At 41.0% G+C, this 18885-nt stretch overlaps 1 protein-coding gene across 1 annotated transcript in view; it reads left to right on the plus strand.

The window, feature by feature from the left end:
• Positions 1-13150, plus strand: part of LOC137633908 (uncharacterized) — a 35124-nt gene extending 21974 nt beyond the window's left edge. Inside the window, exons 5-7 of the mRNA XM_068366146.1 lie at positions 613-2300; positions 8855-8933; positions 11243-13150. Coding sequence (XP_068222247.1) covers positions 613-2300; positions 8855-8933; positions 11243-11383 — 1908 coding nt within the window. The 3' untranslated portion in view covers positions 11384-13150. The remainder of the gene's footprint in view (positions 1-612; positions 2301-8854; positions 8934-11242) is intronic.
• The last annotated feature ends 5735 nt before the right edge of the window (positions 13151-18885 follow it).

Here is an 18885-nt window from a genome sequence, read left to right on the forward strand (position 1 = left end):
CACCCCCCTGGGTGTGAATCAGCTACATGATTATCGGGTAAGTTTAATATTGAAAAATGTTATTTTCATTAGTAAAATAAATTTTTGAATATACTTACCCGATAATCATGATTTAATTGACCCTCCCTTCCTCCCCATAGAGAACCAGTGGGACCGAGGAATAATTGAGGAGGTGTCAACAAGAAGTACTTGAGTACCTGGCCACAGGTGGCGCTGGTAAGAACACCCCCTTCTAGTATTGTGATAGCTGGCGTATCCCTCCATAGAATTCTGTCGGGCAACAGAGTTGACAGCTACATGATTATCGGGTAAGTATATTCAAAAATTTATTTTACTAATGAAAATAACATTTTTGTTCATTACTTCTCTTTTAGTTTGTTTCATTGTTTTCTTTTCTCACTGGGCTATTTTTCCTTGTTGCATCCCTTATAGAGCTTGTAGCATCATGTATTTACAACGAGGGTTGTAGCTTGGATAATAGTAACAATAATAATAATAATAATAATAATAATAATTCACTTAAAGAGTAGAATAGGAGCTAGGTAATGTTAGAGGAGTGGGACATCAAAGGAAACCAACAAAACGTGTATTAATTCTCCCTTCGTTTTTCAGGTCACGATGTGGCAGGAATCTCTCATAGGCTCCATCGTGCCCCACGGCTCCTACCACTCCTCCTCGAACATGAGTCCCGCCGCGTCCCTCCTGTCCCTGGGCTCCAGCCAGCCCTTCGAGGCCGGACACCTGACGGACCTCGACCTGAAGGACTTCCACCCGCTGCACAGCAGCACGGCGCTGGGACACAGCGGGGAGAACGAGCCGGGTGAAGACGCCGGCCTCGCCTTGCCGTTGATCGACCCCGGAGGGGAGCTGGAAGATGGCGCTGGGAACGGTTTGGATAAGGCCGATTCGCCCCAGTCCGCCTGGAAAGGCGGTGCTGCAACCCACCACCTAGCATTGGGGAGGACTGTGATCAAAGCCCGGGATTTGGATAGCGGTTGCCCAGGATCCGAGAGGAGCACCAAAGTCAGTCAGATCGCCAGTCTGGAGATGGTCGAGTATGCCCCAGAGGGATCGAGTCTTCACCCCGGAGAGATCCAGGTTAAAGGGACAAAGCTTAATGGCGAGGGGACGTGTCAGGAAGTCCCGCCGTCGGAGGTTCCCAACCGGGATATTGTGGGGGAAACTGCTAATGATGTAGGGCAAGAGGTTGAAGGACGCCTTGAGAATGCTAGCGATAAGGAAGGAGACTGCGACAAGGAGAACTCAAGCCCCAGAGTTACCGAGGGAGATAGTAAATCGTCGTCCCCCAGAGACGACAGAGGAGACGTGTCGGAGGTGAAGACGACGAAGGAGAGACCAAAGGATCGCAGCAGCCTCCGCACGAAGAGAGCTCACCGGCTGGATCGACCGGGAGGAGATGACAGCAAGAAGGAAGTTGCGTCCTCGCGACGGCCAGCGCTGGGCAAGTACGACGAGAAGTACACGAGCAGTCAGTTGTCTTCCACCCCCTCGGAAAAGTCGACGGGGAGTTCCCGCAGCTCGTCCTCGGCCGAAATACACAGCAACATCTCCAGGTTGAAGCGAGACCTGAACTTCCTGAAGTCTCAGATGATGAATTTGACCAGCGAGGTTTTGCAGGACAAAAGAAGGATCTCCTTCTCGGCCAGGAGGAAAGATGGAGTCAGGACGAACGTAGGCTTGAATCCGGTCCGGGTGATCGGTCGGCCCGACGATAGCATCCCTAGGGTTCGATACCCGAGTGGTTCCGGTCAGACCAGCGACGGCGAGCCCAACTCATCGCAACACGTCTGTAAAAACGATCGCTTGAGGAACGGCAATCCGAGGATGACATCCTCCTGGAGGGAGGAAGAGGACGATAGCTCTTCCCACAGGCGTCCTCCGCATCTTAGGGAAGTCCTCGGTAACGCGGAAGGAAAGCACCTACGTCGACAGGAGTCCAGTTGGGTCAGATCGCCCAGATCTCCAACTGGGAAGTCTAAGAATAGGATGAAGAAACCACCAACGGATTTCATCTCTCCTGGGGAATTTAATTCTCCTCGCAGAAGCGGAAAGAAGTACAGGAGTACTGGAGACGTGCGTGGCGCCGCGACGCCCGAGCGCGTGCCGTTTGCCGAGAAGACGAACAAGGTGATCATACGGGTGGAAGAAGCCGTCGACGATCTCAGGGACCAAAGCGAGAGGCTCGTTGCTGACGGACAGCTTCGGTTGGACGCCGAGTACGGGAGGTCGAGGAGGAGATGCCGATCTTCTTCGCCCATAATATTCATCCAAAATTATAAGTAAGTTGAAGGAAGGTATTAATGTTATTAATATTATTATTATTGTGGTAATAGACCCTATTTTATGCATGTTTGATTTTGATAAGATTTAATGAATTTGATGAATTTGAAATCTATTTTTCATCTTTTATCATCGGTCCAAATCAGAGGAGTTTAGTCTTGAGAGCTCTATAGACCAACAGACAATCCTCAGAGAGTAATCAAAGGGCTGTACCTTTCAAATACTATTACATATAATAATGATAATAGCTTCCTGAGTGGCGTTAATTTTAAAAGATACCTTTTCTGCTGGTCTTATCATCATCATCTCAACAGCACTGCAATTTGCCTGTAGCTGTGCTATTCTCATTCTTACATCTATATACCAAGGCACTTCCCCCAATTTTGGCGGGTAGCCGACCTCAAACAAATGAGAAACATGGGGACCTTTCCTCTCTACGTTCCTCCCATCCTGACAAGGGACTCAACCGAGTCCGGCTGGTACTGCTAGGGCACCACAGCCCACCCTCCCCTATTATCCACCACAGATGAAGCTTCATAACGCTGATTCCCCTAATGCTGCTACCTCCGCGGTCATCCAAGGCGACCGGAGGAAGCAGCAGGGCCTACCGGAACTGCGTCACAATCGCTCGCCATTCATTCCTATTTCTAGCACGCTCTCTTGCCTCCCTCACATCTATCCTCCTATCACCCAGAGCTTTCTTCACTCCATCCATCCACCCAAACCTTGGCCTTCCTCTTGTACTTCTCCCATCAACGCTTGCATTCATCACCTTCTTTAGCAGACAGAAAGGATATATATTCATCAGTGAATGAATGAATTACTATTATTATTATTATTGTTATTATTATTATTATTATTATTATTATTATTATTATTATTATTATTATCAAAGCATTTGAAAAATACAGCCCATTGATTACTCCAGGTAGACTGTCTTGTCTCTCAGTCCACCGGGCTCTCAAGAAAAACTTTGAAATAGAACAGAAAATAAGAAATGTAAGAGTCAATTGCCATTTCAAATTTATCAAATCTTGTATTTCTGTTGTCTAAAAACCCTGTCGGCAACAAGGCCATGTCTTGATTGAGGGGTGCTGGCATAGAGCCACAATACCAGTCTGTTGATGGTCACATTGAACAGTTTTACTCGTTATGGGTTCTTTAATTCTCTTTTTCTCTGCTTCAGTAGTTTGTGTTATTGTATTTCTTAACAAAAAGTGAAATAAATAGTATTGCTTAACTCTATCTCTCTCTTTAAAAATAAACTAATTGTCCCTATGCAAATACGAACCATTCGTCATTTTAATAGAGGACTTCGGAACAATCAGGAACGTCCCTGGATTTACTTTACTTCCTTTAAGGGCTGCTTTTCTGGTCCTACACAACAGGGGAATCCTACTCTCTACAGGACCTCCGCAGTCATTTTATCATGTTCGTTCGAAAGAATCCAACATTTCACACTGCATATTGCTCGTTTACCGTCAAATCCACACCATTGAAGCACTTGGAGAACAAGAAAGTCTTCTTCAGTTTCCTCTTGAAAGCTTCAATATCCTCAGTCTTTTGAATTTCTAGTGAGACCTTATTGTATAGTCTCAGGGCTGCATATTTAAAGGCGAGGTATTCTGAAGAAGTGTTTTAATTCTTTCATTTTACCTTGTTTTGAGTATTGTTCTCCTGTCTGGTCTTCAGCTGCTGATTCTCATCTTAATTTGTTGGACAGAAACTTACGGTCTATTAAATTTCTTATTCCTGATCTAGATATTTATCTCTGGCACTGTCGTTCAATTAGTTCATTATGCTGAATGTTGCATAAGATTTTTCATAACTCTGACCATCCTTTACATTCAGATCTCCCTGGACAATTCTATCCTGTTTGTAATACTAGGCAAGCAGTTAATTCTAATAGCCAGGCCTTCTCCATCATGAGGCTAAATACTACACAGTACTGTATTCTAGAAGTTTTATTCCAGCTGTTACCAAGTTGTGGAATGATCTTCCTAATCGGGTAGTTGAATCAGTAGAACTTCATAAGTTCAAAGTTGGAGCAAATGATTTTATGTTGACCAGGCTGACATGAGTCTTTTTATAGTTTATTTATGACATATCTGTTTTTGACGTTGCTAACAGTTTATATAGGACATATCTGTTTTGACGCTGTTACAGTTTATAGTATGATATATTGTTAATTTATTCTCATCATTTATTTCCTTATTTCCTTTCCTCACTGGGCTATTTTTGCCTGTTGGAGCCCTTGGGCTTGTACCATCTTGCTTTTCCAACTAGGGTTGTAGCTTGGCTAGTGATGATAATAATAATAATTAGTTGATGACAGGTGTTGCAGCAAAATCTCCGCCCACTAGCCACTCTTCGATTTCGCCTGCAGTGCTTACAGAATTGCAGTCGCCGCTGTGTAAATCTGTCCGTGGTTGATACTGTTCATGTGTATAATTTCTTGCTTGGCTTTGCAGTGGGCTGTAAGTTGCATAAAACACATTGCTGGCCAGGTAATTGTGGCAAAATGTGTGGTAAATTCATGTAGAAACTTTGTATCGATCCCCTAAAACCATGTGCTGTCTTGTAGGGTCATGATATTTCGCAGCCGTCTCCAGTAGACGAGCGTATGTCGTGATCTTTCCTGCAGTTGGTAGAGTTTGTCAAGAAGAGGAAAACTAAACAGGACTGTTTTAATGTTGGAGTTGATGCCAGAGCTATAGCTCTTTTTATTGTACTGAACTTCCACCTTCTGTGGCTCCAACTAGCTTTACTCTAGCCGGATACTCCGGGATTATGCACGAGGAGTTTGGAAGTCTCGTCTCTACCTCGTAGCAAGGCTTATGTCGCGTTGGTATGTCCTTGAGGATCCCCTGAAATTTGACTTGAGGTCTTCTTGGCATACCTTTAGTAGGCGAGTTGTAGAAGCTCACGGCTACGGTCAAATCGCCCCCCTGTATCCCCAGGTGATAGTGACTCACAGGACAAGAGCTTCTCCCCTTTGATGGCTTCGTCGTCTATGGTTGCTACGACCTCTTTTGCTCGTCCTCCTCTTCTTCCAGCTCATCCTCTCTCAATTCTGACACTTTTTCTTAAAAGATAAAGAAGAACTTGGAAGTTCAAAAAGGCTGATTGCAAGAAGTCCCAAGGGAGAGTAGTTTCTTATCTTGTATGAGAAAGAGAAGAACACCCATTACTTAACTCTGTACAGCTCGGTAACCACAAACACACCTGGTGCGTGGTTCCGCAGATGTACATTCTCTCCATCAGTCAGGTGACTGAGAAGTCTAAGTACGTCTAAGTACCCACCTTCACCTTTTCTTGCTGGACTGTGAAAAACCTCTCCAGTCGGTTCTTACCTCGGTACCTCAGAACTTATCAGTGATCAATAATGTTTATACTAATACATGCTGTTGTAAATAATGATACTGTGGCTGTCAGTGACTGGTACCCATGCTATGCTCTCAGGATTGGTGTGGTATGTTCCGTACTGTCTTCCACCAGCGAGGAAAACTTCACGCTTTCACTGGCACCAAAGCATGCGTCCTTCCGAGTACCCGTTAGTCGGTTCTATTGAAAGCTGCTTAATTTCATCTTTACTTTAAGGGCTGCCTATCTGATCCTGTTCAGCAGGGGAACGCTACTCTCTACAGGACCTCGACATTTTATGATGTTCATTTAGGAGCAGTTAACATTTCACAATGCGTATTTCTCACTTACAGTTAGATCTTTACTATCGATGTATTCGAATGTCTTCAGTTTTCTCTTGAAAGCCTTTATATCTTCAATTATTTGCATGTCTCGTGGGAGCATATTGTATAGTCTCAGGGCTGCATAAGGCTCTAGAGCCTTCAGTAGGGATGTATCTAGGTTCCAATAGTTTGAAACCATCTGCAACTATTCTCGTGTTAGGACGATTTGTTGGCTGCGCAATATGTAGCAATTCTCTTAGATATTATGGAACACTGGTTCTGATAACTTGACGAGTTATTGTTCATATTATAAACTAAGTTCTCGCTTTAATTAGCAGCCAATGTAGATCAATTAGTATATGAGTGATCCTTTCTCTAGGTGGGACACCTTTTATCAGTCTTGCTCCCCTGTTTATTCTTTTGTAATTTCTTAAATTGTACTTTTGGGTCAATTTTGGTAATTACACAGTTTAGCACAAGTTTCTTTGGAGAATATTCATCCAGATACTTTTTTATAAAAGTTATATATCTTAGATGATAACAAGTAGTTTTACTACGTTGTTTATTTGGGCATTGAGAGACAAGTTGCAGTCTAGAAATACGCCTAGGACCCGGAATTTACAAGACGTAGCTCCGCTCCAGTTCAGGACTGAGCTAGGGAGAGTCCGTTACTTCTCAGATTCGTACTTGCTTGAGGATACGTCTCCTGGGGGTATGCTAACGGTCAGTTGTCCCTTCTTTCGAGAGACAGTTGCTCTTGTTTGATCACAATTTTGGGATCGGGATAAATTGAGAACAGTCAAATCTCACATCCGACTAGAGGTTGAAGATCTGTTCGTGCTAATGATCGGACAACTGCATCGGCAGGCTCGTAGGGGTAGCATGACCATTCCCCATTAACCCTTTTACCCCCAGGCTATTTGGAACTTTCCAACCCTTAACCCCCAGGGGGTTATTTTTTTCCCCGCACATTTTGCAGTATATTTTTTTTTAAATTGCTCTAACAGCCTTAATTTTTGTCATAGAGAGGTCAGGTTGGTCTCATTCTCTTGGAAAATGACTGAAGTTTCTCAAAAAATTATAAAAGATATGCAAAAAAAAAAAATAAATAGCAGTTTTTTGCAAGGACGTACCGGTACGTCCAAGGGGGTAAAGGGATGAGTTTTGTGAAACGTACCAGTACATCCTTTGGGGGTAAAAGGGTTAAGGTACACCTCACCTCTGCTTTGAGAACGTCTTCTCGGCCACCTCACCTCTGCTTTGAGAACGTCTTCTCGGCCACATCACCTCTGCTTTGAGAACGTCTTCTCGGCCACCTCACCTCTGCTTTGAGAACGTCTTCTCGGCCACCTCACCCCATTGGAGAAACTCATTCCTCAATGGTGTCTGAAGAATTGCCAATCAGCAGCGTGGGATATCCCCCACCTATCGGGTTCCGGCGAGGTAGAAAGACCTCACTTGTTTCCTTTTGTATTGATGGCGAGATTGGATCTTTTGGCATTGGTCTTGGATAGTGCCATAGCCTCTGTACCATGGTCTTCCACTGTCTTGGGGTAGAGTTCTCTTGCTTGACGGTACACTCGGGTACACAGCGGTCAGGGACGTTACCACGTCAGCCACTACGACAGAAATGAAGAGGGTGATGGCTGAGTTGCAATCCTATAGACATTCGGAGATAAAGAGCTGGATGACATCCAGTCTGAATAAGTAGAAGAGCTATGAAAGGAAGAGGGAACATGAAACGGAGCAAAGAAACCCTCTTGGTCCTAAGGTCAAAAAGGGACTGTTGTCGGAAAGGCAGGCGGGCGTGACTTTCCCCCGCGCCACTTGGCGATTGATTACCTCATTAACGAATAAGCGGCTGTTGCAGCTTGCGTTAAAGTCGTCTCCTAAATAGAGAACTCGTGGTTTGTAAACTTAGGGAAAAATGCGAATAACTTGGTACAGTAAATTGATCTTCTCACTGTTTTGTTTGCTTCTTCCATTAATAATAATAATAATAATGATAATAATAATAATAATAATAATAATAATAATAATAATAATAATAATACCAACAAATGCAACTTAAAATAACAAAGATAAGATCATAAAATACTATAAAAAAGCCATATTATATCATTTAATACATTAAGCAAAATGATATCTGTAATAACCTGAAATCTATTTCATATGAAACCTGATAATTTGTTGACTTATGTAGCGGGAAATCATAGGGATGTGGTTCAAGGTCAGGCCTACTTTAGACCATTTAATAAATTTAGATTTACAAATATCTTCTTGACACTAATTAAGTTTGTAAGTTAGGAACCTTATGTATTATTATTATTATTATTATTATTATTATTATTATTATTATTATTATTATTATTATTATTAGTTGAATCAGTAGAACTTAAAAGTTCAGAGTTGGAGCAAATGTTTTTATGTTAACCAGGCTGACATGAGTCTTTTTATTGTTTATATATGACATATCTGTTTTGACGTTGTTACTGTTTTTAGAATGATTTATTGTTAATTTATTCTCATCATTTATTTATTTCCTTATTTCCTTTCCTCACTGGGCTATTTTTCTCTGTTGGAGCCCTTGGGCTTAGAGCATCTTGCTTTTCCAGCTAGGGTTGTAGCTTGGCTAATAATAATAATAATAATAATAATAATATTATTATTATTATTATTACTAGTTAAGCTACAACCCTAGTTGGAAAAGCATGATGCCATAAGGGGTTCCAACACATGAAACAGCCAGTGAGAAAATGAAATAAATAAACTATATATGAGAATTAATAAGTAAAAATATATATTATCTGAAGATCAGCAATGTTCCAACCTTACGTCTCTTCCTAACGCAATTTCTATCATTCCAGTTATGGCCGCAGTGAGGGCGGTAAGGAGCCTGCGAGAGGCCAAGCTGAAAGGACCCACTTCAACAGAATCCGTCGTAGTGTAAGTCTCTCGCGTTGGTCTTTGCATACGCGGCGTATCAGACTCAAGTAATCGGTATCTTGCTTGAGGGTACACTCGCACACCAGCCACCCATTGAGATACTACCGCTAGAGAGTTATTGGGTCCTTTGACTGGCCAGACAGTACTACATTGGATCCGTCTCTCTAGTTACGGCTCCTTTTGTCTTTGGTGACATATACACCAAATAGTCTGGCCTATTCTTTCCCCGTTCTCATCTGTCTTCATACACGTGACAATGCTCAAGTTACCAAACAATTCTTCTTCACTCAAGGGGTTAACTCCTGCACTGTAATTGTTAAATGGCTACGTTCCTCTTGGTATTATTATTATTATTATTACTATCCAAGCTACAATCCTAGTTGAGAAAGCAAGATGCTATAAGCCCAAGGGCTCCAATAGGGAAAAATAGCCCAGTGAGGAAAGGAAATAAGGAAATAAATAAATGAAGAGAACAAATTAACAATAAATCATTCTAAAAAAGGCAACAACGTCAAAACAGATATGTCCTATATAAACTATTAACAACGTCAAAAATAAATATGTCATATATAAACTATAAAAAGACTCATGTCCGCCTGGTCAACAAAAAAGCATTTGCTCCAACTTTGAACTTTTGAGGTTCTACTGATTCAACTACTCGATTAGGAAGATCATTCCACAACTAAGGGTAGAAGGGAGATTCCAGGTTTGGTAAGAAGCTCTTTCTAGGAGTAGGACACTCCAAAATCAAACCATTGTTCTCTTAGTGTGGTGTAGTGCCATAGCCTCCTACCAGAGTCTTCCACTGTCTTGGGTTAGAGTTCTCTTGCTTTAGGGTACACTCAGGCTACAATCCTGGCTGGAAAAGCAGGATGCTATAAGGCCAGGGGGTCTAACAGGAAAAATAGTCCAGTGAGGAAAGGAAACTAGGAAAAATGAAATATTCTAAGAACAGAAACAACTTTAAAATATATATTTCCTATACAGATTATAAAAACTTTTAACAAAACAAGAGGAAGAGAAATAGGATAGAATAGTGTGCTCGAGTGTATCCTCAAGCAAGAGGACCCTAACCCAAGACATTGGAAGAACATGGTACAGAGGCTATGGCCGTAACCTACACTAGAGAACAATGGTTTGATTTTGGAGTGTCCTTCTCTTAGAAGAGCTGCTTACCATAGCTAAAGAGTCTCTTCTACCCTTACCAAGAGGAAAGTAGCCACTGAACAATTATAGCGCAGTAGTTAACCTCTTGAGCGAAGAAGAATTGTTTGGAAATCTCAGTGTTGTCAGATGTATGAGGACAGAGGAGAATACTGTATGTAAAGAATAGGCCAGACTATTCGGTGTCTGTGCAGGGAAGGGGAAAATGAACCGTAACAAGAGAAGGATCCAATGTAGTACTGTCTGGCCAGTCAAAGGACCCAATAACTCTCTAGCAGTAGTATCTCAGTGGGTAGGTATAAGTATAGAGGATATGACTTATGGAGGCTAAAGAGTTAGAATATAAAATATAAAGTTGAATTCTTTACAAAAGACACTCAGTTGGGTTTTTCATGTTTTTAGTAGTACTTTAGTGATAAACATTAACTAAAGATTGTTTTTCATCTCGTAAAATAGTACTGTAGTTATAAACATGAACTTCAGGATGTTTTTCATCTCCTAAAATAGTACAGTAGTTATAAACATGAACTTCAGGATGTTTTTCATCTGCTAAAATAGTACTGTTGTTATAAACATACACTTCAGTTTGTTTTTCATCTCCTAAAATAGTATTGTATTTATAAACATACACTTCAGTTTGTTTTTCATCTCCTAAAATAGTATTGTATTTATAAACATACACTTCAGTTTGTTTTTCATCTCCTAAAATAGTATTGTATTTATAAACATACACTTCAGTTTGTTTTTCATCTCCTAAAATAGTACTATATTTATAAACATACACTTGTTGTTTTTCATCTCCTAAAATAGTACTGTAGTTATAAACATACACTTGTTGTTTTTCATCTCCTAAAATAGTACTGTAGTTATAAACATACACTTGTTGTTTTTCATCTCCTAAAATAGTACTATATTTATAAACATTCACTTGTTGTTTTTCATCTCCTAAAATAGTACTATATTTATAAGCATACACTTGTTGTTTTTCATCTCCTAAAATAGTACTATATTTATAAACATACACTTGTTGTTTTTCACCTCTTAAAATAGTACTATATTTATAAACATACACTGCCTAGTTGAGGATAAGTGTCACACGAATCAATGAAAGTACTTTACGTTTCATTCCCCCTTTCCGTTTGCAGTCCAGCTCCCAGAGCCTCATGGCCTCCCTCGACCAAGCCACCACGCTGGCGGAGAGGCTCCGCCTCCGCTCCCAGAGCATGCTGACCCAGCTCCATCTCGCTTCCACGCTAACGAGCCGTCATCTGTCGGGGATGGAGTGAGCCTCTTTTCACATGCCAAGCGGATGCTGTACTTCTTTCTCCGATGCTCTGCGTGAACGTTGATATCTTCGAAGCTGATAGAATTGATCGAACTGATCGGAGTTTCATGTGCCTCAGGACGGAAAATAGATCGCCATGGATCTAGATTCATGCAGCCAATTGCCCAGCGAATGTCGAGCAACAGTTGAAAGTTGTGTGTCCAGTTAACAGGGTTTTATGTTTAATACATTCTATTTTAGTAATTTGATAACAGTCGAGTGTGTTTGTAAGAACTCTTAGATACATTGTTGATGGTTTGAGTGTGGAAATTTACATTCTAGATTAGTCTTTTTTCTAAGCATTCCAGGATCGGCATCATGGCCGATCGTTCCGTCCACTTCGTAGATGTATTTTTCGACCGACTGAGAGGGAAGAGGTACTCGTGTAACACCGTTGATAGCCAGGCCTCCTTGTTGTCAGGTTCTCTATAATTAGACTTTGGTATCGATAAACCCGTAGATTATTCTGCCTTTAACCACTTCGGCGTTTACGCCAAATGTCTCGGTCTATGGGTTGGATTACAAGCCTTGAAGATTATATTCTTAATTGTATAGTAACCCTTTTACCCCCAAGGTAAGGTTAAATTTCGAGCACATTTTGCTATATATTTTTTTTAGATTGCTCTAACAGCCTTAATTTTTGTCATAGAGAGGTCAGGTTGGTCTCATTCTTTTGGAAAATGCCTGAAGTTTCTGATAAAGTTATCAAAAACATGTAAATAACAGTGTTTTGCAAGAACGTACCGGTACGTCCTTTGGGCCCCAAGGTAAGGTTAAATTTCGAGCACATTTTGCTATATATATTTTTTTTAGATTGCTCTAACAGCCTTATTTTTTGTCATAGAGAGGTCAGGTTGGTCTCATTCTTTTGGAAAATGCCTGAAGTTTCTCATAAAGTTATCATAAATATGAAAAAACATGTAAATTACAGGGTTTTGCAAGAACGTACCGGTACGTCCTTTAGGCCCCAAGGTAAGGTTAAATTTCGAGCACATTTTGCTATATATATTTTTTTTAGATTGCTCTAACAGCCTTATTTTTTGTCATAGAGAGGTCAGGTTGGTCTCATTCTTTTGGAAAATGCCTGAAGTTTCTCATAAAGTTATCATAAATATGAAAAAACATGTAAATTACAGGGTTTTGCAAGAACGTACCGGTACGTCCTTTAGGCCCCAAGGTAAGGTTAAATTTCGAGCACATTTTGCTATATATATTTTTTTTAGATTGCTCTAACAGCCTTAATTTTTGTCATAGAGAGGTCAGGTTGGTCTCATTCTTTTGGAAAATGCCTGAAGTTTCTCATAAAGTTATCATAAATATGAAAAGACATGTAAATTACAGGGTTTTGCAAGAACGTACCGGTACGTCCTTTGGGGGCGAAAGGGGTAATACAGGCCTTTCCCACATACTGTATAAGTTTAGTTCTTACGTTTTAAACATATCTGCTAATGGTTTTGATAGTGGAGGTCCTGCCATATTAGTGAATAGAAAAGGAAGTTTCATCTCCATTGGGCATTATTCATCTACTTCCGCGGGTTTTATTCGTCTTTAGGGGCCTTTATTCATCGACTTCAGTGGCCTTTTACATCTCATTTAGTTGGCTTTATTCATCTCATTCAGTTGGTTTTATTCATCTTCTTCAGTTGGTTTTATTCATCTTCTTCAGTTGGTTTTATTCATCTTATTCAGTGGGTTTCATTCATCTTCTTCAGTTGGTTTTATTCATCTTCTTCCGTGGGTTTTATTCATCTTATTCGTGGGTCTCATTCATCGCCTTCAGTGGATTTATTCATCTTCTTCAGTGACCTTTATTCATCTTCCTTCAGTTGGCTTTATTCATCTTCCTTCAGTGGGTTTCATTCATCTTCTTCAGTTGGTTTTATTCATCTTCTTCAGTTGGCTTTATTCATCTTCTTTAGTGGCCTATTACATCTCATTCAGTTGGCTTTATTCATCTTATTCAGTGGGTTTCATTCATTGCCTTCAGTGGCTTTATTCATCGACTTCAGTGGCCTTGTACATCCTATTTAGTGGTCCTTATTCATCACAGTTTCAAAGACATTCATTTGAGATCAGATCATTATACGAAGATGAATTTGTTTACTATTTCAGAAGAATATTGTATATTTTGTAAATTTCATGAATTCATGTTCTCGTTCATCGTTTATTTTCAACTTCTCTTAGGCATCGACTGTATTTTCATTACAAAAAACGTGTCATTATCATTTCTAGTTTTACGATTAATTCCTTGTGCCATCTTGTACCATCTACGTATCGATATTTTTCACGTGTGTCGACTGCTCGATTCTTACGCGTGTTACAGACTTGATGTGTCATTAACTCGTTGTGACATATTCACATTATCCAGTTTCATAGTGGTAAACTAGATGTGTCATTAACTTCTTGACATATCCCTCTTATCCTTTATCATAAATGTGACAAACTAGATGTGTCATTAACTTGTTGCCATATTCTATTATCCAGTTTCATTAAGTGATAAACTAGATGTGCCATAAACTTGTTGACATATCCTTCTTATCCTTTATCATAAAGTGACAAACTAGATGGGTCATTAACTTCTTGACATCCATATCATCCAGTTTTATAAAAGTGCCATTTTGAAATTTGGACGGGAATATTTCCAAACCGTTTGAAGAGTGGCGTCGTCTGCTCGCCGCACGTTCCGGCGTCGTCTGCAGTTATGTACGGTTAACGTATAGTAATAAATATTGCCATCCGAGTGCCATAGATATTCACTGGTTTTATAAAGATAATTTTAGTAAGAAGCTATTGAAATATTGTAAATGATTCTATCAAATGAATAGTTTTGATTGAAGGTTGTGTCTCGGCTTCTACGTCACGTTTCGCAAATCGTAATTTGAATTGTACGCGAGTCGGGGAATGGTACGTCTTTTTCCTTTACTTTCCCTAGTGTTTGTTTAATTGGTATAACTCTGTTAACCTTCTTTCTCTATTTATTAAATAAATGAACATATTGTAAAGGTTTAAAGGCCGCTCATGAATGGCAGAAGCAAGGGATAGTGACAGTATGGTCAGCGCCCAAGGCCCCCTCTCCATCCAAGCTAGAACCAGGGGGGGCCAAGCAATGACAGCTGATAACTCAGCAGGTAGACCTATAGGCTCCCCGAAACCCCATATCCTTAGCTCACAAGTATAGTGAGGTTGCAGACACCGCAAGAAACTATCTCGTTCGAGCGGGGCTCGAACCCCAGTCCAGGAGATTGCGAGGCAGGGACGTTTCAATAGGCCACGGCAGCCTTTTACTGTACCTGTACTATTCAGGTATTATATGTTACAGTAATTCTAAGGATAGTATCGAATGTCTCGCGTGATGGACTGTCGTAAACGGTGAGAACAGTCGAGAGAAGCAGATATGAAAAACAATGAATCTTGGAATATACTAACTATAGTCCATTTCTTTTAGCGATGCATATTTGCACCGACTCGCAGCGGTGCCCTTTTAGCTCGGAAAAGTTTCCCGATCGCTGATTGGTTGGACAAGATAATTCCAACCAATCAGCGATCCAGAAACTTTTCCGAGCTAAAAGGGCACCACCGCGAGTCGGTGCAAATATGCATCGCTAAAAGAAACGGACTTTAGTTTTTAGAAGATAGACAATGCTCGTAAACATAACAAAACAGAGAGATTTTATTGGAGATGAGATTGTGTGTTGAAATTACCTGGCAATCTGCTGAACGGGAGTTCAAGACCCACGTCTAGCTCGATAGTTTCTAGCAGTGTCTGCAACCTCACCATCCTTGTGAGCTAGGAGTGGAGGGTTTGGGGAGCCTATGGGGAGCCTAAGATCTACCTGCTGAGTCATCAGAAACCAATGCCTGGCCTTCCCTGGTCCTAGCTTAATGGAGAGGAGGCTTAGGTGCTGTAGATCTACCTGCTGAGTCATCAGAAACCAATGCCTGGCCCTCCCTGGTCCTAGCTTAATGGAGAAGGGTCTTGGGTCGTGATCGTACGGACTTATGGTTAGTCTCTAGGGTATTGTCACTCTTCCTTGCCTCTGCCATTCATAGCCTTTAAACTTGTACAAAGGAAAGATATTACAAATGACTTACTGACAGAGATGAGGGGTTAAGACGGTTGAAAGAAAGCTAAGGACTCGAAGATTAAGGAGTTTTGAAAGTGTTGGGAAAAGTAAGATAGTCGGAGACCCAGAATTGAATGGACTTCAGGAAGGTTAGTTCATTTCGCGTCTTAGACTCCAGAGTACGTGCCGTTCCCCGACTTGTGTACCTTCTGATTCCAGACAGATCGCCGGGAAACCGCTGCGTACCAACTCTCTTCCGACCGTCTTTATATTTTTCCCCATATAGTATACATATGAATCCATTTTACCTGCTCGTATCAAATGCATCTTTCAGTAAAGCTATGAAATTGCAGCCATAAACAAAGATGAGAATGATCCTTTGTTATTCCCCACGCTAACGATTATCCATACAGATATTCTCGAGGTTCGGCAGCTTTCAAAACAAACGAGAATATTTCGTAGGCGAAGGAAAGTTGGTTCGTAAACGCAATTGGCCAAGAGTGGTATAGTTTTTGTGATGTGTTGTGAGTATCATAAGGACCTGGGAATTATAATGTACCATATCTAGTGGACACTGTCAGCGTTGAAGAGTAATACCAACGATGGTTTTAAAAATGTATGGAGAACTCTGAGGAGTTTCCGAGACCTGGCGATTTCAAGCCGAGCTTTGAAAATCTTATTCGGAGTTTCAACGTATTTAGATAACAAAACCATAATGGGTTTCGTTGAAATGCCTGTGTGACGTGCAGTTAGATATGTAAGTACTGTATAGTTATTTAAGAGATACTTTTAAGTTCATTCGTTTGGTGTTGTGATTATCGTTAGCTACGTGCCGTGGGAAAGCCGCCGGTACAACATATGTTAAGGTTACTGTAAGGATGAAGCCTGTGTGATATTGGCTACTTATTTATAAACGGAAAAACGGATCTGTAGTGTTAGCGTTTTGTAGCGGGGAAGGTAAAGTCTGGGATGACTATAGCAGAGGTCCCACTGTCAGTGTTTGACCGCAGAAGAATCCACTGTCAATGTTTGAACTCAGAAGATTCCACTGTCAATGTTTGACCTCAGAAGTTTCCACTGTCAGTGTTTGATATCAGAAGTTTCCACTGTCAGTGTTTGACCTCAGAAGATTCCACTGTCAATGTTTGACCACAAAAGATTCCACTGTCAATGTTTGACCGCAGAAGGTTCCACTGTCAATGTTTGACATCAGAAGATTTCATTGTCAATGTTTGACCGCAGAAGATTCCACTGTCAATGTTTGAACTCAGAATATTCCACTGTCAGTGTTTGACTTCAAAAGATTCCACTATCTGATTGATCACAGAAGTTTCCACTGTCAATGTTTGACCTCAGAAGTTTCCTCTATCAATGTTTGACCGCAGAAGTTTCCACTGATAGTGTTTGACCTCAGAAGATTCTGCTGTCAATGTTTGACCTCAGAAAATTCTGCTGTCTGATTGATCACAGAAGTTTCCACTGTCAGTGTTTGACTGCAGAAGATTCCACTGTCAATGTTTGACCTCAGAAGATTCCACTGTCAGTGTTTGAACTCAGGTGATTCCACTGTCAGTGTATAACTCTATTCCATTTTTAAGGTTCCTCTTCTGGGACCGAAGCCAAAGACAAGTCGAGAAATTAGTTTTATGTACAAAAGAGAGACGAAATCACCTCTCCGAGAGCCTGTTTTTATTTGGCGTCAAAAGGATTTTTTTACGAAGTGAGTTGTTTTCCAAAATCAATTTCAGTTTTCCAGTTGAAGGTTTGCGTGTGTGAGCTTACAAAGTTGATCTTTATTTTTTTAATTGCGAGAGATTCTTTTTTTTTATTTCTAATATTTTTAAGGACTGTAGTTCTCAGCCTTACAAGATACACTACAAAGGTCTGGCTTTAGTTCAAGCAAACTCCTATATTCCAACAGACTCAAGTTTAACCTAAGTTTAAACACTGTCTACGTCTCATCGAGCGAAAGTAATTGCATATCGTTTCTAGTCCCAAGTGCCACTCATTATCGTGTAGCCGATAAGTGAATCTGTTTTATTTATTATCTGAATTTTTGTGGGTTGAGGGAACTACTTTACGAAACCAAAGGGTTTGTACAAACTAGCCTATTTTGTGAACTTTTTTTTTTTTTTCATTAAATAAAGATGTTAAAATTCAGTTCTTTTTTATTGTCCTGAAGAGTTCGGTAGTAAAATTCACCCAGTTCTTGTACCTCTGTCCAGTTGTTCCTGTGTCCAGTTGTTCCTGTGTCCAGTTGTACTTGTGTCCAGTTGTTCCTGTGCCCAAGAGAATAAACGTGAGTTTTTTTTTAATTTGTTCCAACACAAAAACAGACCTATTGTGTTTTAAAATACGAGAGACTCTGGCGAAAGTTGGATTGATTGGTGAAACGTTAAAAACCCACAAGCCACTTTAGGAAATGGTCTTTGGATGAAGGGGACAGTCCCATCCGTTTGACTGTCAAAGACCATCCGCTGATCTCAAAATTGCTCTGTCAAAGATGGCCGTAGATCGCCTTGTGTCTCAAGTACGGGCGTAACCGTTTACAGTCGTCCTCCTGTGACAATTGTAGGCCGTGTTCTTCCCAACAATGGATGAAGTCTTACTGGGGGATTCCCCTGAAGTTGATGTTAGAGGAAGATTTTGGTTCCTTCTTTTCCCTTACGAGTATTCCTCGGTCGTCAGGGAGTAAACGGCACGGCTTAGAAGAGTCCGATCCCCGCTTGGTTCGGGCCGGCAACTCCACCAGTGCAATGACAGTGAATGTTTTCCTGTCCTACTTCAGTCTTAGTAACCTTTCCCGCTTCCTCAACAAGTGTAGTGGTTCCTGTACTTCTTCCTCGGTGGACGCGATGTCATAGCCAGTTGCTCGGACTTCAAAACTTCTGCACGCAGTCTTCCAGGATAGTTGGCAAGGAAGAGAAGAAGCGAGTTCATCTCTTCTTCCTGATCCTCACCTGACTGCGACACTTTCCTCAAGAAGGAACGAGCCAATCATAAGGTGAAGAATAAGTCTAGAAGGAAGACTGATCGTAATGAATCCTGCCGTGTTTTTAGCAATTACTTCTCTTTTGAAGCAGAGCCAGTAAAGGGCACCTCAGGCAAGGGAAAAGGTAGGACCAAGGAGGGCAAGGCAATGGCTACTGATGACTGGACCAGGTAGATGTAGAGGCTCCCCTAGACCTCTATCCTTAGCTCACAAGGATGGTGAGGTTCTAAACACTACGAGAAACTTATCAGTCTTGAGCGGGTCTTGAACTCTCAACTCCAAAATGGCGAGGCAGGGATTTTTCCAATCGATTATCACAGCTCGGTAACGGGTACGCTTTGGGGTTGGTCGAAAGGAGCCTAAGCCTGGAATGAGAGATTTCATATCTGTCTTTTCCCCTACTTGTGA

The sequence above is a fragment of the Palaemon carinicauda genome, chromosome 43 (genome assembly GCF_036898095.1).
Source record: "Palaemon carinicauda isolate YSFRI2023 chromosome 43, ASM3689809v2, whole genome shotgun sequence".
Lineage (NCBI taxonomy): Eukaryota > Metazoa > Arthropoda > Malacostraca > Decapoda > Palaemonidae > Palaemon > Palaemon carinicauda.